The following is a 22593-nucleotide window of genomic DNA, read 5'->3' as shown; positions in this document are numbered from 1 at the left end:
ATGTAAAAATAAAATTAAAAACTATAGATTGTATGAAAAGAAATTCATGCTTCAAGAATAAAAATATTTTGTCATCTTTCTTCTTCTTCCAAAATTGTAACAGTAATTGGGAGCTTAAGCGACTTTTATAAAATGAATAAAAGTTAATTTTTTATTGTAAAGTGCCTTGAAATCGTGATTCACCCCAACAGAATTCAACTGAATTAAATTATTGAAGCATTTTTAGAAAAATCTAAATGTTTAGAAACATTATTTGACAAACACATTTGCTAAATTCCTGCATTATAATCGTGGCATCACCCAGAGACCAATTTTTGGAAGAAAACTGGAGTACCTGGAGAGAAGAGGTAAAAAAACAAACAAAAAAAAAAACGGTATTTTGTCTTATGCACAAGAGTCTAATGAAATTAGAAACAACAGTCTCTGACTTTTTTTTTAAGTACTTTCTTAAAAGCTACATCTAATCTGACAGGCATCACCTGAATGCTTTCTAAACTTGTTGATTATGATGTGCTATGATGTGAAATACACATGTGTAATCATCATGGACAATATTTTAAAAAAACTATATATATTTCTAAGATATTTCCACATAATAAAGAGATGAAACTCATTATGTTTGATTGAAATTGGTTTGAAATAAATTTTTATTCTTTTACATCATGGTTTTCAGTTTCAGTTTGGCCACAAAATTAATTGCTTCCTAAAGAGATGAAAGTTTTGGTCAAACAGAGCATCTTACGTTAATCAGGCGCTGGAATGTCTTGTGCCAGAAAAGCTCTCAGGCAGAAAGGATTTTCTGGCAGAAACTTCTAAATGGTAATGGACTGAGCTAATAGCACTTTCCTAATCATGCTGACCACTCACAGCACTTCACACTAGAACCACATTCGCCCGTTCACACTCACAAACCAGAACATGCAGATTGTTAGGCAACTTGAGGTTAGATGCCTTGCCCAAGGGCACAGTTGGAATCAAGCCTGCCACGTTCTGAATACAAGACAACCGCTTTACCCGTTGAGGGACGGCCATATTTGATACATTTTGGAGTACATTTATTGCATCATTATTTTTCATCATGTGTGAGCATAAATGGAAAAGGAAATTACTTGCTTGACAAAACCTCTGACAAGAATTGCTTCAAAAATGATAAAGTGAAATTAATAAGAAGTTTCCAACAAAATGAAGCAAAGGAAATTACTTGATATGTATCAGCAAAGTGTGGAATAATTTCCACCCTTCATCAACATATGAATGCTTAATAATAATTTGCATTTCTTTTATGAAATACACAGAACTTAATATTCATTCATTAACATTCAGCAACATCTAACTACTCCTAATAAGGATTGTCTTTCTGTGGGACTTATTCTTAAACTGGTATTTAGCTACTGATGCAGTTGTGGGTTTTGGATGTGGGCAGATGCCTTGGGTGGTTTTTTAAAAGCAAGGAGATAAAAGATTATAAGTTATCTGCCAGTTTTACTTTGAAGAAGTCGTCTCTTGCTTTTGTTCATGTGCGGTCAATGAGGAGGAGGAGGCAGCCTCTGCTTGTCGCAGAGAACAGGAATACATTTTTCCATTGTTTGTGCCGGACTGCTGTGCACGTTATTCTGCTGCAGGATTTAAATGATTTACTGCAATCTGGTAAACTGATGCCTTCTCTTTGCGCATTAGTTTGCTGCATAAAGATACGTACTGGGTTTACAATTTCAAATCTAAGCTGAGACAATCTTTCCTACATTCTTTGTATTGTTTCAGGTTTCTGCAATGATCCCCAACAATACAATCAATAGGTGAGTATGCCACCTGTCCAAGTTAATAAGTGAGCAACGTAAATGCAACTGTAACACTGTTATCTCATATATTGGATATTACTCTTGTGGATTTTTCAGGGTTTTTCCCTCCCCCCTGAAAGTAATTACATTTTATCAGTTAAATGGGAGTCCAGAAAACCTTCTTTGCAGTCTGTTGCATTTAGGTGTTCAATCAATAGTGTGCACATTTTACCGCCACTCAGTGTTTATAGTACAGGCTGCACTCAACATACGTTTGTTTGCCTTCTTTGAGCAATTATATGTCATAGTTAATTAGGTCGTCATTGTTATGCATTGATTTTATTCGAACATACCTTACAACAGAGTGTTACTTAGTATTAAAACATGTTTTTTCCTTTTCTTTCTTCTGGTCTTTAGTTATTGTTTATTTGTCAATGTACAGACAAGGAAAATATTGTTAATACCTTTCTGTTAGTGATAGAAATGCCTAAATAGGCAGCAGCGCCCCCTTGAAAAATGTTGGCCACTCCACTGGGGTTCTGGGCTGCTTTGCTACATCTGGTACAGCATGTCTTGAATCTGTAGGAAGGGTAAGAAGAAATCTCAAGATTAGCAAGGCATTCTTGAGAGAAATGTGCTGCCTAGTGTCAGAAATATCGGTCTCAGTTGCAGGCCATGGGTTTTCCCGCAGTATAATGACCAAAAACAAGCTAAAGACAAATGAGAGTGGCTAAGAGCAAAACATTAGACTATTCTGAACTGGCCATCTATGAGCTAGGATCAAAAGCCTGTTGAACATTTGTGGAAGGATCTGAAACATGCTGTCTGGAGAAGATACCCTTCAAACCTGAAACAGCTGGAGCAGTTTGCCCATGAGGAGTGGGCCAAGCTACTTGTGGACAGGTGCAGAAATGTAAAATTATCAGTTACAGAAATCCTTTGATTGGAGTGCATCAAAAGGTTGTGTTACAAAATTAGCCCAACCGCCCAAGCTTGATAGATAGCGCTAAGACCCTCCACTTTGCTCTGATTGGCTGTTTCTGAAAGGGAGCATTGGATTTCTGCAGATGGCGGTAGGACCACAGGGAGGAGGTAGAGGACCTTGACTTTTCACACAGATTATCTGTGTCATTATGTACTATGTCGTGAAAGTTTTAAGAAGAAAAACATATTTTCATAAACGTTACATATTTCAGCTTCAAGCAGCAGTATCTCTTATCCTGAGAAAAATGTGTGCAGAAGAACCAGGGTGAAAAACTGTGCAGTTAACGGATCACATTTTAAATGAAGCAGACTTCTATAAAGCTTAGTTTAACTCTGTGGTCAAATAGAGAGCAGACAATTGCGCCCAAGCTTCCGCTTAATGTTTAAATGTTTGGGACTTTGCATCAACATTTCCACATGAAGTTCTTTCTTCTCTCTGCCAAACATTTTGTGAAGTGCCCCATTGTCTCCTGCAGTCAAAGACACAGAGCATAATTATTTCAAAGTGTTTTCTTGTCTCCAGATTTCAAGATGGTCATTATGGCTAAACTCCTCTATATTAGCTTCATAAAGACTACAGGACATGTCTCAAAAAAATGAAGTCATTCTCTCTGAGTGCATCTGAAAATTTTATTGTCTATTTTCTGTTTATTTTAAAGTAAGGGTTTCTTTGTCATCCGACATACATTTCACTGTGGATTAGGTCATCCTCTTAAGTAGTTCTTACCACTGCTGTTTTCCTGGAAACTGTTTGAACTTACGGGCATGACATCCAAACATGAACCACACTTTTGCAGGTCCAACATAATTTTTTTTTATGTTGTTTTTATGCAAGGAGGCAGCATTTTTGACATGTTGCTGGTTTTAACTGTATAGTTTATGCTACACTTTGGTGACTACAAAACTATAGACTTGCTACGTGGGTGTTTAAGCAAATGTAGATATGAATCAAAAAGATTGATTCACATCAATCTTGGTGGCTGGGTCCAGTTTAGACCTCAAGCCCAATCTCATCATAACAAAAAGGACAGGGAGTCAACGCCTTTGTACAATCCTTGTTTGCACCTAGATAGCTGGGGAATAAGTGTTTGTTAAATGTTGTAAAAAAAAAAAAAAAAAAAAAAAATCAGTTTTGAGGTTAAAATAGATGCATTTTATTCCATTCTGTGTCAGACTGTCAGTGCTATGTTGTCAGAACAACTTTCTGCAGGGAATATTTTAGATAGTTTACACAGTTAACTGCTGTCATGAATTTGAACTGCTAGAATAATGCAGCAGTTCATGTACCACTCAGCTTCACAGTTTTATGACAGGCAGGGGGAAGTATACGATCTTCTTTCTTGAACAAAAAAAAAAAAAAAAAGAAGAAAAAAACAAAGATGTGAGCTTCTCTGTTCTGCTTCTCTTCCTGGAGACGTTTGTTGCAGACAAGCACCTTACAACTTACAGCCTCCTGACAAACCTCATTTGTCATGTGATGGAGTGCCTGAAACACTCCACTTGTGGCAGACAAAACAGTGGCGCCAAGTCGATGGCCAAACTAATCAATAATGGTTTTGGTAAAAGGTAAAAGCCTGTCTGATGGGAGAAATCAGTGGTTTTAGTTTCTAATTGCTGTTGAAGTCATGTCACAAGGAATGCTGTTTATGTCTCTGAACAAAGCTGGACTTGTGTTAACCTTAAATGCATTTTTATTGGGTTTCTGGGTAGTTTAACCTTGCTACAAACTGACATTTATCTTTTCTCTTTTCAGTGCAGAATGAAAGAAACTTAAATCCAAAAGTGGGTTTACAATCTGATGTGAAATGTGAAATATAAAAGATCAATCTAATGTAGTTTGATAATTAAAATCACTTTCTTCTGTAAACTATGTTGTTTCTTATAGATATGTTATGTTTGACTTATTTATTCCTGCTTGCTATGAATTCTCCAATCTCATAGGGGACGTTGATTGTTGGGTCTTTTTAACCTATCCTGCACAGCTGCTTTTTATTCTGTCATATTGTTCTTATTGCTTGTGCAAATAAATAAATTATAATAACAATAAAATTTATCATACGTGGTCTAAAAATGGTAACTTATGCAATCACAAAATACATTTAAAAATTTGTGATATAAATAGTTTGACTATGCAACAAATTGCGTTGGTGTGTGAAAAAAAACCCTTAGATGGATAATTTAAATGTAGTAAATGAAATAACCAGTAAATTAAATACATTAAATAACCAGAAATAAATAATCCTAGAAATAAAGACCCGAAGTCACACAAATCTCATAACACTGGGTCTGATATGATTGCAGCTTCTCAATCTTTCTTCTTATAAGTCTTATCTCTAATTAGACAACCCACAATGTCGGTGAAGCTTGTATTTACGAAACCAAACTATAACGTCTTCTGGCTTCTTGTTTCAGACAAGCAGTCTAAGGCGCTACTCTAATATTTGTCCACCAGGTGGCGACAAACATCAAGATAAATCCAGGCGCCACAGAGAATAACTGATTACATATTTAGATGTTGAAGGTTAGTTGTTGTACTAAGCTAAATGACTCGAAATCTAGCAAATTTTCTTACGTCAACATTTGGGCATAAACTTAACAGGTGTAAGGTATTAAGCAGAGTGGATTACCTTTAGGACTTTTGTCCCTTTTCGCTTTCCTTAGTCATCCACCGGTGGAAAAGTTTTTGCTTGATGAGCAACCTGCTGAGCTAAAATGATTACTTCTAAGAGGTAAGAGCATTTTGGTGAATTTTATGCTGGCACTGAAAAAAATACTTATTCCTTATGTGTGTCACTTTTGTTCCAATTAGTTTTTTTTTTGTCTTATTTAAAAAAGCTAAAATCATCCGGGAGTGTTCACATTCCGTCTCCATGGTAACTATAGAGAATGACCTAACATAAAACTAAAGCGTTTAGAGTGTTTTATGTCAAAACAATAGTGGCTACAAGTCAGAGCCATTAAATCTAACGACACAAAAAACTGGACGGCAGTGATGTTTGATTAATAACCTCTTTTTAGTTGTTCTCATTTTATTAAACTAATAATACAGTGTTTACTACTAGCTAGCTCAAGCTGTTTTTGGCATTACCCTGTTATGTACTCTGCTAAAAAAACATTTGTAAATCACAAAAAACACTTAAACAGCCTCAACATATTTTCACAAGGTGTTAAAAGTTACTTCACATGTAAATGTCTCCTCAGAGTTTTTGAAGACCTATACTATTTTTGTCCATTCGTAAAAATGATCATTTGAGTTAGTAGGACAATGTCTGTGGCGCATTGCAGCCTTATTTATGGACTGTGTTTTCCTCGAAGTTACCTTTGGAAATGAATTTGATTTGCTCTTGTTTCTGCAGTGGCCTAAATTTTTTTTTTTTTTACCCGTCTCTTCTCCTCGCTTCCCAAGGCTGAGCCCAGCAAGGGCAGAGATTAGCTTTAACCAGGATTAAACCAATGAGGAAAATTTGAATTTGTTGGCCCTTATCTTCTAGCAACATGTGGAGTGCCCTAAGCGAATGGCAGAATTTGATCTTTTGCTTCCCAATAGCAAAGCATGTGTTTTTTCCCCCCCAGTAGACACTTATCATACTTGACCGTTGAAGACAGGGGGTGGGGGGCTTTTAAATGGTTTGTTTATAAGGAAACAACATTCACTTGTTTGCTGCATCAGAATTACAGCTTAACCCCTTGACATCCTTCTAAGAGGAGCCTAAAAACAGTGCAGTGGTGCTATTTGTCTGAGAAGTTAGTTGATCCCACAACTGAAAGGTTAAGAAATGACCGACAGATGTTTTTTATTTGTTTAGTCTTTAATTCAAAATGTCTACCACATAGTTTAAAACATTATATGTATATACTGAAACACACAGTGCTTCGCAACCTATTCTCATACCTTTGACTTTGTTTTATATTTTGTCAGTGTACAATCACAAACATTCTTGTATTTTATTTGATTTTAATCTAAAAGAGAGAAATAAAGTTGTGTAGTTAGAAAGAACAGCATCCATCCGTCCATCCATCCTCTGTTCCAGGAGGGAACCCCAGACATTCAAACAAGAAAAAAAGTTGATTTGAAACTCCTGCACAGTTCTATTAGTATTTGGCCATTTTCATGCATTTTTACACCGATACTCATTACCAAAACACTGATATGGCAGATGATTTCTTAAAATCCAGTGCAAACAACTGCCCTCAGAGGTCATATAATTTGAAGACAGTGTCTACAAATGACCATATTTCACTAATCTGGTTGTTCTATAAAGGCCTCAGGTTTGTTAGAGACTGCGCAGAGGAACACAGCAGAAGAGTCAGTAATATAGTTGCGGAGAAGTTAAAGCAGAGTCAGGTTTTAAAGGATAGAGCCAAGTTTTGGATAACTTATGGACCAATTTTTAATCCCTGATCTCAAAATTTAATGAATATAATATAACTCCAAACTGCTCACCAGAACTAAAATGTTGGGCAAGAAAAGCATTAATCAGAAAAGCAGCATAGAGGCCCAAGGTGATCTACTGCTCAGGTAGATGAATCTGACAAGATAACTGTTACATTTGCACACCACAAATATGGTCTTTTTTTAAAGGTGGCAAGAAGAGAACAAAATTAAACTTCAAAGCTTGAAAGTGTGCAGAAAAATTAACACTTCGCTTAACACCAAACCTTCTCCATGGTAGAAGACAGTAGTGACGGCATTACACCATGGCCATGGTTTTATTCAGAAGGGACTGAATTAGATCCTGAAATAAAACCTCTTAGAGGCTGAAAAAGACCTGAGAGTGGTCTGAATATGCTATATTACTGGCAATATTTTTCTGATTTTATCCTAAAGAATCTCCTCTATTGTTTCTCTGCTGTCAATTACAATATACTTCTACAGCTCTTTAGTGAGTCAGTTGGCAGCTTTAATGCCTTAATCCTGATGTGTTATTGGTATATCATATTTAGCCCACAAGCTCTGATAATCTTGCTGCATAATATTAGGTTTCCCTCCAGAACTTATTGAAGTAGATGGGACATTTGCATTCTAAACATGCAATTTCTTGCCTCATCAGGTAACGTAATTCCACGCTTCATTAGGACTGTGAAGTTTATCATTAGTCATAAAAGCCAAGCTGTCAATAAATGATTAAGTTTCACATGAGTCAAATATAATATTAGGGCTTGAGTAAAATAGATAATAGTGCATATTTTGATTACATTTGCAGCAATTTAGTTTTTGTTTGATTTTCCTGGACATATTTTTGCAGTTTTGTGTTACAGCAGGAAAATATTACACAACTTTAATCCTCATGGTCTTCATAGGAAGCAAACCTGAAAACAGTAATTTAAATGTATCTCATGCCAAGAGTAACTATTTTTTAACTGCCTTTTTAATGTATATCTTAGTCTTGCATACCTCAACAGATTAAGTCACAGCATTGGTACAGGGATCCTTTAGTACAAAGTATCATACAACAAAACAGGAACAATTTTATTAAACAAATAATACTAATAAAAAAAAACATTTTCAGAAATACAAATAAACACTCTCATAAAACCAAAATCACAGAAATAAATTTGTTTTGACATTTTGATTTCATTAGCACCAAACATTATAACATTTGTCAAAGAGGAGGTTTTATGAGAAATCAACTCTATATCATGTTATAATGTTATTCACTGATTAAAAACATACCTGGAGTGTTGCTTTGATTCTTTCATGCATGTTTGAGGAATCCTTGAATCTCCTGTAGCGGCCATTTGGAGGTGCCTAAACGCTTGCTCCCACAAAGTTTCTTTCAGCTGCACTACCCAGCTAAACTTCCTCCTCAGAGACCACCCATCCCCCGCAACTTCCTCACCTAGCTGTCCCAAATTAGCGGCAGCTTCTCATACGAAATACTTTGCAGTTCGACATTACAAAGAACGTCTATCAACGGTATAATGGCCGAATCGTAATGTCATGTTGAAAGCAGAAGCTTCTTAAAGAGACAAAAGGTGTCAAATTTCTTTTAAGTTACAGTTGGTAAGCAGCATTTCTATAACAATTGAAGGCACAATAGTTACTTGACACCATATGCCTCGAAAGTCCATTGTATTGTATTTTGCTACAAAATTTTGTAAAATTTGTCCAAGCGCGTAGATCTTATTTCGTTCTGAACCCTGTATCTGCATCAGATTTCCTACAAGAACCATACTGTATGGACGAGCACCCATATGGGGCATAACCTCCTTGTGTGCTGTGCACTCTACAACAATCCATTGGCAATGAGAATTGTACGGTTTGACTTTGGCTTTTGGAGTCCCTGTTGCAGTGCTACTGACACTGAGGGTGTGAGGCAGGATAAATATACATTACCTTCAGCAAATGAAACACAAGCAGATCTGAAGAGAGAAAACTTACAAAAATTAGAGTCATCTATTCCTTGTGATCATGTTTTGTTTTTTGTTGGAAAATGTCTATAGTTTATTAAAGAACTTGCTCTTTGCAACCATTGTGCATGTTCATTTTGTGCTAATGAAAAAAAGGTGGAAATTTCACCCTTAAATGACGGGAGAGGTAAGGGAAGTATGGACTTGACCTGTGATGGTCTGTCGGCTCTAATTACTTCCTGTTGAAACTGGAGATGAGGTGAACACAGTGTAAAAGGTTGACGGCAGTGTGTGTCTCCTGGGCTTAAGGTGTGTACTCGTGTTTACTTGTCTCTAATTGCGAGCGAGAGTGAAGACAATCTATTGTGGTTTAAATGTTTTGCTAATTTTTGTCGTCTATGTCATCAATATATGACCAAGTTCTGTAGTTTTTTTTAAATAGGCTCATTTTCTTTTTACGTAAATGACGGAAAGGAAGGGCACACAAAGAATTCGGCAGTGCTGACTTAATGAAGTGAAACAGGGTCCTTGGATTTGGTCCTTCTGGGAGTGTTTTAAATCTCACAATATGAGTACAAAGTGCATTCTTAATGGGAAGCATTTAGGTCCACATGTGGCTCTGGGGCATAGTTCTTAACCATGACTGCTGAGTGGTCTAAATCCCACTTGTACATTTAGCAATCTGGTCATCCAAAATGCTCTTTTATTGAAACCTTGCATATCACTGATCGTGTCTTTGTTTCTTTATCAACAATTCTTTAGTGTTTCTTTTACCAACTTTACTTAAATAGTGTGAAAACTTTTATCTTTGCAGAGTACTTGCATTCGTTATAGATAATAGTCCACTGGATTTGTGTCTTTTACTCCAAATCATGACAGATAAAATAAAAATAGCCGTTTTGGTCAGTATGATTTTTAGATTATGGTTGGACGTAAGCTTTCTTGCAAATGTTGAAAGTTCATGCTGATATTACACACAAGAACAACAACAAAAAAAAGCCAAGTAAGTAATTAGTTTTGCATTTTTAACCTGTAGTTTGAGCTGCAGCTACTGGGAGACAGGTCTGAAGATTGCAGCTAGGCACTTGAGACTTAAAGCAATTTGTGACCCCTTTTAAGGTCCAACTTCTCACCCTAAGTTGACCTTGGTGTCAACTTTCCTTTGCATCAGAGATTAGGGTGGGCAAGGACCAGGCACCTCTGTCTCAGAAGATACCTGAGACACACAAGACCCTGTTGCAGTCACTTCGGTTTCTCAGTGATACACTCATCACATGCCTCTGTCTTCCACAAATGAGCTCTGATTGAGATGATTGGAATTTCCAGAGGCTGTCACAATCATTTTGATTGGAAAATAGACATAAAATAATGGGAGAGACAGGCCTGTTATGAGAGCCCTGTCAGGGCTAAAATAATGCGTCGGAGTGAGGAGGTTAAAGACACTGCTTCCTTGTTAATAATTAATTGCTATGCGTGTGGTGGATCCACTTCATCGCTCCTAGTCGTCACTTGATAATTGCTTTACATTTAATTTGGCTTCAGAGACTGTTTTTCAAACTGCCTAAATTGTGCTTAAAGTGAATATAGGCTTAAGCAGACGCAACAGTCGGGTTTTTAGAGAAATGAAGACTAAAGATGACATTTCTTGGATGTTGTCCAGTCATGCTGCTGTTGGCTTTTGATTAAATTTGAAAACACAGTTATTTAAACAGTTATCCATTGTGTTTTTAAAACCATTGAATTTAGTCTTTTAACATAACATTTTACTTCATACCTTCTTTTTTTTAATGTAGGATCTAAGCAGATGTTATTAAGGAAGGCATGAATCATCAGTCGACAGCGACCCCTGGTGCTACATCTAACAGGGAGGTTCCTGTTATACGCCTACAAGCGGATTCAGAACTCTGGGTAAGGAGAAATTTTGTTTACAAGTCTTAATGACATGGTAAGAGCTGCATGATGTATGGAAAAAATGTGACGTGATACTGCAGGCCACATTGCAATGACAATATGATTTGTGATAATTAATCCAATTTGGAATTTTTAGTGTTGAAGCCTTTGTGCTTTGAGTCCTTTGCAAACATAAACCTTTGATAGCTGGGAGTCTAATCAAGTACTGAAAGAAAATGAAATTAGTTATTTTCATTTCAGGAAAGTCTTTTTATTGAAAAACGTGCAATATCTTTTCTTTTTGACTTCTGCAGAATATCTTATTTTGCTGTGTTAAACAATAAATGCTACTAAACAAATTACTGGTTATATTTTCGGCATGAATGTATGGTATGAAATAGGAAAATTTATTATGAACCAATTAGTTTTTGCAATGCTGATATTTCATGCACTGATACCGCAATGACGATAAATGTGTGACATATTGTGCGGCTCTAATGGTTGTGTGTGTGTGTTTGTGTCACTGAAACAATTAACTCGAATTGCTCCAGATGAAGTTCAATCTCTACTTTCTTTTGCCGAGGCCTCTTTCTTTGGGGAATTTGACCGCTCTGTTTGCCACATGCAAAGCAGCCAGTGCTCAGTCTTGCATGCACACAGATAATAATCAAGTTAATTAGACCTGAGATTGAATGAACTGCAGCAGCAACTTAATCATTTGTGAGTTGATTAAAAATACTATATTCTGCAGCTCTAGAGACTAGAAATCTGGTATGCTTTTTTGGATCACCTCAAATTAGGCCATGCATCAAAGTTAAGGTGAAAGTGTTTGGTTTGCAGAGTCCTAATCACAGACTGAGCTATTGACAGTTTGCTACAAATGCATTAATGTTTTCCTTTTTTTTTTTATTCCACTCAGAAAATTTATGAATTTGAAAAGACATTGGGTCAAGGAAGTTTTGGAATTGTTTATGAAGCCACTCACATCGCGACACAAACACAATGGGCGATAAAGGAGGTTCGCAAACCAGCGGTGAGCCCAGCGTTTTCTGATTGAAAAGTTACACTTGTTAGAGAAGCCCATATAACAAGAGCAATCAATTCTTCTATACTTTTTTTATTCTGTCACAACTTTTGTCACAGGCAGGAAGTTCAAAGTTTAAGATGTTGGATAACGAAATAAACATCCTGAAGCAAGTAGACCACGCCCACATAATACATCTTGAAGTAACTTACAATACACCTACGGTAATGATTGCTTTTCCTTGGGTCTCAATCTCAACATCTCGTCAAATGTACGATTGATAATGCTTCTCTTTTACTACTACGTCTTGCTGAACTGAAATGACCTCGTTTCCCATTTTGTTCCCAGAAGATTTGTCTGGTCACTGAGCTCTGCAGAGGGGGCACCCTGAAGCAGCAGCTCCATCAAAAAAAATTCTTTACAGAGGATGAAACGAGAAAAATTATATATTGTTTAGCTGATGCAGTTGTCTACCTTCATAAAAGAGGTGATGTATATTTAGCAGACCAACAGTGGTGTGTGAATATAGTTTATAGGCGAGGCTTAGCCAGATAATGTAATAGACAGAAAATGCAAAGTGTATTTTGATCATGCCATTTGTTTAGTTGGTATTCGAAAACCACCAGAAATATAAGAAACTAGTCCTTATAGCGAACGATAATAATCAGTTAAATATGAAATAAAGTAGTTGAGAAGGCTACCTCATTATCTCATAAATTAAACTTATAGCCACAAGTCTAACAATAATCAATCTGAAAGGTTCAGGTCCAAGATGTTTCTATTAAAGGCAGTGAGCTCTAATGACGTATTTTATAGAAAATTAATTATAAGAAGTACTTATGTTGATTAATGAAAATGTTATGCTTAATTTGAAATTAGTCAATTTGGGAGACATTTGGGTCCTTTAGTTTTTAACCAGAACAATACAAGTGAGTTTCTATGTTTGGATCAGATGTCCGTTCACTTTATGTGAAGCAAAGTTGGTTTTTCTTGTGGGTTCCTTCAACTTTCCAGAGACACAGTCAGCCTCGGTTTCTGACTACATATAGAGGTCCTTCGTTCCTCGTTAAGAAAGGCTTGAGAATTAGTGTCTTTAGCCATGTGGCATAATAATGCGAAAAGAAAAGAAAATGTTTTACCTTATGATTAAATCTTTCCGTTGTTGTAAGTGACTACTTTCTATTCTCCTGGTCCCTGTTCCTTGTCTTCATGGCTGACTTTTCTCGCCTTCACTGATATTTGTACTTATGTTGGTTGGTAGCTTTGAACCAAATCCCTTATTTGTAAATGACTTATCAAAGTTTTGAATATTCTTAAGTGTTGATTTGGTTTTCTCTGATTTTTGAACTAAGCCAGAACTGGTCACATCTACCACCTCTGTATTAAAAATATTGTTCTCATTCACTAACTTTATAAATAATACATTTTAACATACACCTTTAAAAAATACACATACATACAAGTGTAGCTGTCTCGAAGCAATTTAGAAAGTGGTGAAAAATATTGATCAGAACACCTACAAGTTATTAGATTTTTTTCTGTTTTACATGTTTTTTGAATTTATTATTCATGCTAAGTATTTGCATTAGAGTGGTACAATAAGTAAATAAGGTTAACATTGAATAAAAAGAGGTTTCTTCTTTCTAATCTTTAGTTTTCCTTTGCAGATATAGTGCACCGGGACCTGAAACTTGAAAACATTCTTGTGAAGAATTCTCTTGATGATAATGAGAACTGCTTTGACATTAAGGTAAAGTTTTGATATAAACATGTAATTAAATGTTTCATCACGGTTTTCTTTCTCTCCATGAATTTAAAGAAAGCTTCTTTAACTAATCTTAATATCGGTAAAGGCCTGATTTCATGTCTTTTTTGATACCCATATTCTCGCAAAGATTAAGTTGTTTCCCATCACATAATCATCAAATACCGTATTTTCCGCACTATAAGGCGCACCTAAAAACCTTCAATTTCCTCAAAAGCCGACAGTGCACCTTATAATCCGGTGCGCCTTATATATGGGCCAATATTGAGCCACAACAAGTCTAGCAACTACGGTAAGCAGCCGCCGACTTCATTTTCCCCCGTAGAAGAAGTGCGCGGTGCATGCTGGGATAGTTGTCCGAACGCTGGTTTGTTAATAAAGTTTGGGGGGGTGAGAGACAGAGACTGCGGCGGCAGCGTGTCGGTTGGTCTGTGTTACCCAGAAAGCAGTTGGGCACAATATCGCAACACCAACACCGTGAGTGAAACAATGACTGGGGCAGCCTACTATATAAAGTACTCGGGGACCACTTCTTTACAAATGTAGATGTGTAATAATAGAGTACGGCAACCCAAAATGAAGCGTCTATTCCATGCGCCTTATAATGTGGTGCGCCTTATATATGAAAAACCTTTAAAATAGGCCATTTGTTTAAGGTGCGCCTTATAATCCGGTGCGCCTTATAGTGCGGAAAATACGGTAACGTTATTTTTGTCTGAACTCATAAAACATACAGTTGATAGCTGAGGCAAAGAAGAGGTAGTTTCTTAGTCTATTTTTTCTGCTCACGTACACAATTATAAACACATTAAGAATAAGAAGTGTGTTTGAGTGTAGTTTATTTATAAGTTCTGCATGCTGTAGTACCAAAACAAGAGACCTGAGACATTTATTGAAATACCTTTTTCTTAAGTGCTGTTGTGCACCTAGGTGGCAGACTTTGGACTGTCGGTGAAGGCAGACGGTGTTGGGATTAGGAAGGTATTGACGGAATCCTGTGGGACTCTCCTCTATATGGGTATCTTCTCTATAACTAATATTTACCATATTATGCTCAATAAATTATGTTGAATATATACAACTACTGCTAAAGACTTTTTTACAAAGTTGTTTGGATGACATTGAAACAAAGTCGTATTTTTTTATTTACTTGTACATGGCTATTTGCAAGTATATATGCTTAATGTATCAACAAGTTATACGACTTGTTGATACATTGGCCTGAAATAATTTTTCTTTGGATTTCCACCTATTTGTGTCCAGACAGGACTTACAGGAGTTGTTCGCCTATTTCATAAACTAAGTTGTAGGCTTTGAACTTTGTAATCATTTATTACTAGTGTTTTAACAGACACTAGTCTGTCCCAGGCTGACTGTGAATGTCAGTATAAAAGATAAAACGCTCAAATTTTTAAGGAAATCAAAAGAGATGTCCGACAAAGTGTACAAGTTTCACCACATTCCAGTGGATGCACCTAGGTGACAGACTTCATCTGATTTGTCAAATTCTGCAATTCTGTTGTAGTTTCACAACATCACGCGTCTAGAACTACAGCTTTGTATGTTTTCTAGAAGCAGCTACAAAGCATCATTGCTACCCAGAAGTGTTTTAATGTGTATGTTTTGGTCCCAAGGTTTCTGTAACTGAAAAAAAAAAAAAAAAAAAGCCATTCGTGTGTGATTTTCAGCCCCTGAAATGATGAGTGGCCGCGGTTACAGCCATTGGTGTGATGTTTGGAGCATCGGAGTCATTATGTTTATGCTGTAAGTAGGCGCACTTCAACTACTTCCTAATCACCATGAATTAGAAGAAGACATGGCTGAAATATGTCTCCATGTAGGCTTTGTGGAGAGCCTCCATTTCATTCCAAATCAAAGGAGAGACTGCTCAGGAAAATTATGCGCAAGGAAGTAAAATTTATTCAACCCATTTGGGCCACAGTTAGTGATGGAGGTGAAATTTCATCTTATACCTCACTGTTAGCAAAGGTTCAACAGTACCAACTGGTTTCTGTCTCAACAGGAAAATATCTACTGACTTGCCTTCTGAAGGCTGACCCTGCTTACCGCATGTCTGCTCATCAACTGCTAGAGCATCCCTGGATTACCGTAGGGCACCGGCTCCTCTTCTGCATTTCTGAACTTTAAGTGACCGACGCAAAGAGGTCTTATGGGAGACTTTCCCAACAGGGTGACACAACTGTGCCTTTGGGCCCGAGCAACGTGTTGGAGATGATGAAACACTATGTGGGAAACGAAGACGGTAATAATGGTGAATTCAAATGTTGTTCTTTCCAAGCTATGATCAAAATCTTTCAGTAACTCACATTCGGTAAATGTTGTTGATTGGAACAGACTGGACAAAACATGTTTATTAGTGTATTTTTAGTGTGTGGAAGATGAAATAATTCTGGAGCACAATTAATTTTGAAGTCTTCATAAGTGTTAAGCAATCAGCTGAGCATACATTCTCAAATTCATAATCAGAAATTTCAGTCATAATCCTAAACCTTTAAGGTTCATAATAATATAAACAATTTTGTTGAACTAAATCCTTCTGTTGATTTGTATTTTTCCTCTTTTTTAAAAAAAAAATGAAAACAATTAAAACCTTGAAACATATCATAGCAAAAATTATGACTGATTTGCTTGGCTATACTTACAGTTAAAAAGCTGACCTTACTACTTGCTCAAATAAAATATGAAATGTAACTATCATATCACATGCAGGGAACTTTTATGTTTTCAATTAGCTTGGTATGAAAATTACACTGCAAAAACACAAAATTATTAGTATTTCTGGTCTAGTTTCTAGTGCAGATACCTTAGTACACTTGACATAAGACAAAACTAACTTACAATAAACTTTCTGTCAAGACATAAGAGCTTGTTTGAAGTCAGTAATTTCTTAATATTGATCAAATGTACTAGTTCTGCTGGCAGATTATTTCACTATATAACATCTGCTGGTGGAACTAGTACTTTTGGTCAATATTAAGGCTTCATCTTAATAATTAAGGCTCGTATCTTGCTGGAAAGTCAGTTTTGTCTAATTTCAAGTGTAGTAAGATATTTTTACTAAAAACTAGAACAAAGATACTTGATAAGATTTTGTGTTTTTGCAGTGTAGGCGTCCTATTGCTGATTATTATCTTTTTTCAGAAGAAGAAAGTGAGACTGAAAATGACTCTGTGTCCACCTCTTCGGAGGACGATGAAGTGCCAGGCCTGGACATTATCTGCTTGCCCTCAAAGAAAGGAAGCCTTTGTGAGTCCACAAAAGCTGCAAAAGCAAAGGTTCAACCTTCAAAAGGTTCAATAGTAAAGGTTTCCCCTGAGAGAAGCACCTCCAGACCGTCCACATCCACCAAGCTGGTACTGTTTGTCTGTTAAACACAACTCTGCAACACTGTCCGTTTAAGAAACCTCTCATGTGTTCAAGGGCTGTTTGTGATGGCTAATGCTGTTTCTGCTGTCATACACAGTGCTGTGCAAAGTATTCATACCTCTTACACTCTTTTAGATTAGATCTGGGATTTTATGTGATAGACCAACACAAAGTAGTGAATATTTGCAAAGTGAAAGAAAAATTATACCTTTTTTTTTTACTAATACTGAAAAATGTTTATAGAGAATGTTAGTGAACAAAAATATTTTTCAGATACCGTTGTACCAGTTTTTCCGGCATTGGGACTTATTCGTGTCCAATTTTGCCCTGTTTTGTGCTTTCATGCAACCCAGCACAAGCACCAATGTCATTGTCTGTTGTCTCAATTAGATTAATGTGTGGACTTTGACTGGACCATTTTAAAACATCCTTTGCAGCATATAGTACTCTATTGCTCTTCTAGGGTTGGTCTGTGTTTAGCTCATTTCTCCTCCAACTCTGACCAACTGTGCTGTTCCATCTGAGTTCAATTTTAGTTTTATCTGACCAGAACATCGTCTTCCACATTTGCTTTCCTTCAACAATGGCTTTTTTTTAAAGCCACACTTTTGTTGAGGCTCAGTGCCTCCAAATCCGAGGCCATGGTCTTGAGCCGGAAAAGGATAGAGTGCCTTCTCCGGGTCAGGGGGGGTCGTCCTGCCTCAAGTGAAGGAGTTTAAGTATCTGGGGATCTTGTTCACGAAGGAGGGAAGAAGGTAGCGGGAGATCAACAGGCGGATTGGGGCAGCGTCTGCCGTGAAACCGGCGTTGTACCGGTCCGTCGTGGTGAAGAGAGAGCTGAGTCAAAAAGCAAAGCTCGTGATTTACCGGTCGATCTACGTTCCCACCCTCATCTATGGTCATGAGCTTTGGGTCATGACCGAAAGAACGAGATCACGGATACAAGCGGCCGAAATGGGTTTCCTCCGCAGGGTGGCTGGGCTCTCCCTTAGTGATAAGGTGAGAAGCTCGGTCATCCGGGAGGGACTCAGAGTGGAGCCGCTGCTCCTCCACGTCGAGAGGAGCCAGTTGAGGTGGCTCGGGCATCTGGTAAGGATGCCTCCTGGACGCCTCCCTGGTGAGGTGTTTCGGGCACGTCCCACCGGGAGGAGGCCTTGGGGAAGACCCAGGACACGCTGGAGGGACTATGTCTCTCGGCTAGCCTGGGAACGCCTGGGGGTTCCCCCGGAGGAGCTGGAAGAAGTGGCTGGGGAGAGGGAAGTCTGGGCCTCCCTTCTGAAGCTTCTGCCCCCGTGACCCGACCCCGGATAAGCAGCAGAAAATGGACGGACGGACTTGTGAATTTCTCATGGTTTAACAGATTCTTCCACCTGAGCTGTGTATCTGTGCAGCTCTCTCTGATTAATGCTTGTCTTTATATTTTAGGTGCACTATCATGATTTTGTAGGCTTACACCAAGGGCATACTCTTACCATTTTTAGATGATTGTAATGAATAGGGCTCTGTGTTCAAAGCTTTAGATGTTATTCTAAAACCTAGCTCTGATTTAAGGTTCTCTGCAGCTTTATGCTAGCTCTGTGTGGTGTGCCCCTTGATCTTTGCTCACTAATGACCTCTAGCAAAGTCTTTAGGCCTTCACAAAATACCTTTACTTCTACTGAGACTCAATTTTGCTGTGGTTGGCTGCGTTCACTAAGAAGGTGGCATAAGCAAATATTTTTTTAGGGATATACCTATGACAGGGGATAAACAACTAAATGCAAGAGTTCTTTTATTGGTTAAAAAATGTTTGAAAGCCTAGTCCCATTGAAATACATTTAATTTAAAGGTTGTATGATGTTAAAGTCCATCCATTCATTCATCCATCGTGGGTCACTGGGGGACTTGTGCCTATCTCCAGTGATCATTGGCTGAGAGGCGGGGTAAACCCTGGACAGGTCGCCAGTCGTTCACAGGGCAACACACACACACACACACACACACACACACACACACACACACACACACACACACACACACACACACACACACACACACACACACACACACAAAACAAAAATAACATGCACACCCACATCTAAAGACAATTTAGAGAGACCAACTAGCAGTCATGTTTTGTACTTTGGATGAACTCACACATGCACAGGCAGAACGTGCAAACTCCATATAAAAAGACCCTAATTCAAACCCAGGCAACAGAGCTGGATGTCGGCGTGTTTTTTGTAAGGGATATGAATACTTTTGCGAGGCATTATAATTTACCTTGACAGCTCTGAGACAACAGCACTGCTGCAAACTGCAAAGGTTTGTTAAACTGCCAGATACTTTCAGTTCAGTTTCTATTTAAGTCTTCATTGTTGCGTTCTTATTATGTTACATATTTGATTTTTAGCTTACAACTGCCAATATCTTCTGATATGTAGCTGTCCTCATTTGCTTTATTCTTTCATATTGCATTTGACACCGAATCACCACTAGATGGTGCCAGATTTTCCTCTTAAAAAGATTGCGTTAAAAGTAGAGGCTTTTAGTTGTTTTATGTTGATCTCTGAGCTGTCTGAGATGAATGTGTATCTGATTTTTACAGAGTCTTAGTATAAAAAGTTCAACCCTGCTGAGTACAATATCGGAAAAATCTGAAGACAAGACGGACACAACACAGAAGTCGGCCAGTCACTCAACAAAGTCAGAGAAGGGACATTCGACCAGTCACTCAACAAAGTCAGAGAAGGGACATTCGACCAGTCACTCAACAAAGTCAGAGAAGGGACATTCGACCAGTCACTCAACAAAGTCAGAGAAGGGACATTCGACCAGTCACTCAACAAAATCAGAGAAGGGACATTCGACCAGTCTCTCAACAAAGTCAGAGAAGGGACATTCATCTACGAGTAAAACAGAAACACCTCTGCCACATGACAAAGCAAAAATAAAAAGTCACAAAAAAAAAAAGTCAAAAAAGGACAAATCCAACTCATCAGAGCAAAAAAGCAAAACGAAAGAAAAAAAAGAAATAAAGGGGAAAAAATGAGTCGAATCAATCATATGAGAAAACATATGATTGATATGTTTTTATGATTTATACACAACAAGGGAATTGTTGTGTTTTGATCATTTTAATATTTATGCATTTCTGTTTTTTTTTTTTTTTTTTTTTTTTTACTTTAGCAGATGTGAATGTAACCGCAATCAGTGGTGCTACCCCAGCAGTGCTGGCTGGGGAGGAAGCAGGGGCTCCAGTGTTAAAGGAACGGGCCTCACATGTAATGTGACAATAGTTCAATATGCCCAAACCCATTGCACTTTGGGTGAGCAGCCTGAGCAGTGCTACCTTGTGCCAATGCGAAGGCCCTACTCTGAGCTGTTTTTCCCAGCTAGACAAAAGTAAAATTATCAGACAGGTAAAACATTTTTATTTTTATTTGATTTTTCTAAGAGAAGTTAACATGGGAGAATGAATACTTTCTTATCAGGGTCTACCGATACAGTTACCTTACAGAAAGATAGATTCAGTGAGGAAAAGTTGCCTTGGAAACTTACACAAAGTGAATGCAGTAGTCATCTGTTTATTGCTGCTAGCAAATAATATAAATGTTATCTTTTTACTTTTACCCTCTGCTAATATTTTCCTTTTTACATTGTATTCTTATCTTGTTTCACTGCTACATGCACAGATAGGGAATAAAACGATTGAAATGAACCAAACCTGAAACAGACTTGGCACTAGACTAAATGTAGTGTGTGGATTTTATTTTACATATGCGCATGCTACTGTGGCACATGTACACATCCAGGGTTTGATTTGCGTTTTAAGAATTACATATTTAACTGCAGGGACACTAAAACAGAACACAAACGATTAGTTTGGATATCATTTCGCAACACCGAACTAAGCAATAGGGATTTTGCTTCCTTTGTGCTCTGACCTCTCAATCCCAATGCGTTGCATATGCAGTGACTGCACCCACTCAGTGTCAAAACAGAGAAACTGTCACACAGGCTGGTTACGCTCCATCTAAATGCAGAGGATTGGGACTGAGGGCAGCCACGGGTCTAATCTCGTTTGGAGGCCACTGAAAGCAGCAGCAGCTACTTTGAGGGCACTGCCATTCAAGCACAGGTCCCCCCCCCTCCGCTGTAGAAAGAATAATCCCCAGCACAGATACAACATTAACGTATCCAAGCATAACACACAGAGGGTGAATTTCAAATCCACCCATTTGCATCTTGAAGTGAATGAGTGCCAACAATGGGCCCGTGTTCCTCCACAGGCTTTATGTTTTAGTGCACATGTGAGAATGTAGCCTGATCAGTTTTATATTTATGTTTTTAGGACACAAGCGATTGTTGATAAAAGCTGCTTGCCAAAAAACCCCCCCAAAAAAACAAAAAGGACTGCTCTGCTACTGCGGCGTTACTGACACGCTGAATGTCTCTGGTTTACTCAGATTGCTATAAAACAGCAGATGGAGCTGTAGTTAGTTGCTGAATTCATTAATTTGAGCTGTACCTAAAGCTACCTAATTTTCAGCATGAGGATGTGTAATTAGAATTGAGTGCTTGAGCCACTGCCCATTAAAAAATGTGATTTCCATGTAATCTGTCTCTAATTAATATGTTGTATGCTTACACCTCGACGGTCCATGCAGTTAAAATAAAGTTGTTAATTCCTGACTCCTGTCTAGTGCTGTCCTGTAATTTTGTTATTAAATAATTTGAGAATTTAGCAAAAAGCACACAAATAGTGATTTGTGTAGTTAGTTAAATGTACTTCACATTTGCATAAAATCTATTTACATAGTTGCTTGTTGGGCCAATTGTTTCTAGTTTAGATGGCATCTCTCCACATGCTCACCATTTTCTTGTCCTATATTAATTCTTTTTATTTTTATTTTTGAAAGCAAAATGTCTAGACAATAGGTGTGTGTGTGTGTGTGTGTGTGTGCGTGTGTGTGTGTGTGTGTGTGTTAGGGTTGGGCAATTTTAAGATGATATGGGAACATTTTAGTTTTTTTTGTGCCAACTTCAAAATTGTAAAGATTCAAAAATCCGTCTGCGCATATTGAAGCAGGTAAACATTAGCTTCCAGTTATTTGGTTCCTCAGTGTGCCAAAACAACAACAGAGGTGGGAGATAACGAGGGGGGCCACATGAGAGGCTGTATGGTGGGATAGGTTAGGGGCGTGAATGTAGGACAAAGCACGGAGGCAAAGGAAATTAGAAAATTCGTCGGGATGGAACGAGGGATGCGATTGCTTCCCCCCAATCCCGGCGCCACCCTTCGCCCACACCCCTAAAAGCCCTCCCACTCTTTTCCTCTAGCAGAGCCCCTGCCAGATGGAGGTATGGGTGGGTGGATTGACGGGGTGAAGGGATTAAAACTCTGCAGCCCTATTTTGGAGCCTAAACACTGT

General features: G+C 37.9%; 1 protein-coding gene across 5 annotated transcripts; it reads left to right on the top strand.

Annotated features, from left to right (window-relative positions):
* Positions 1-5228: 5228 nt before the first annotated feature.
* Positions 5229-21853, top strand: stk33 (serine/threonine kinase 33). Of its 5 annotated transcripts, none has more exons than XM_008405255.2 (13): positions 5229-5491; positions 10907-11021; positions 11923-12036; positions 12147-12251; positions 12376-12514; positions 13695-13777; positions 14723-14810; positions 15481-15556; positions 15634-15746; positions 15816-15901; positions 15983-16064; positions 16955-17059; positions 19767-20140. In XM_008405255.2, coding segments are annotated over exons 2-13 (1080 nt in total). In that variant the 5' UTR covers positions 5229-5491; positions 10907-10934; the 3' UTR covers positions 19769-20140. The 5 variants fall into 5 exon arrangements, with proteins under 5 accessions (XP_008403477.1, XP_081461292.1, XP_081461291.1 ...); XM_081605166.1 differs by having other exon boundaries at positions 5231-5491; positions 12379-12514; positions 16955-17166; positions 19767-21853; XM_081605165.1 differs by having other exon boundaries at positions 5232-5491; positions 16955-17166; positions 19767-21853.
* The last annotated feature ends 740 nt before the right edge of the window (positions 21854-22593 follow it).

This window comes from Poecilia reticulata, chromosome 3 (genome assembly GCF_904066995.2).
Source record: "Poecilia reticulata chromosome 3, P_reticulata-male-v2, whole genome shotgun sequence".
Taxonomy (NCBI): domain Eukaryota; kingdom Metazoa; phylum Chordata; class Actinopteri; order Cyprinodontiformes; family Poeciliidae; genus Poecilia; species Poecilia reticulata.
Note: the sequence above shows the minus strand (reverse complement) of the source record. Positions and strands in the feature narration are given on the sequence as shown.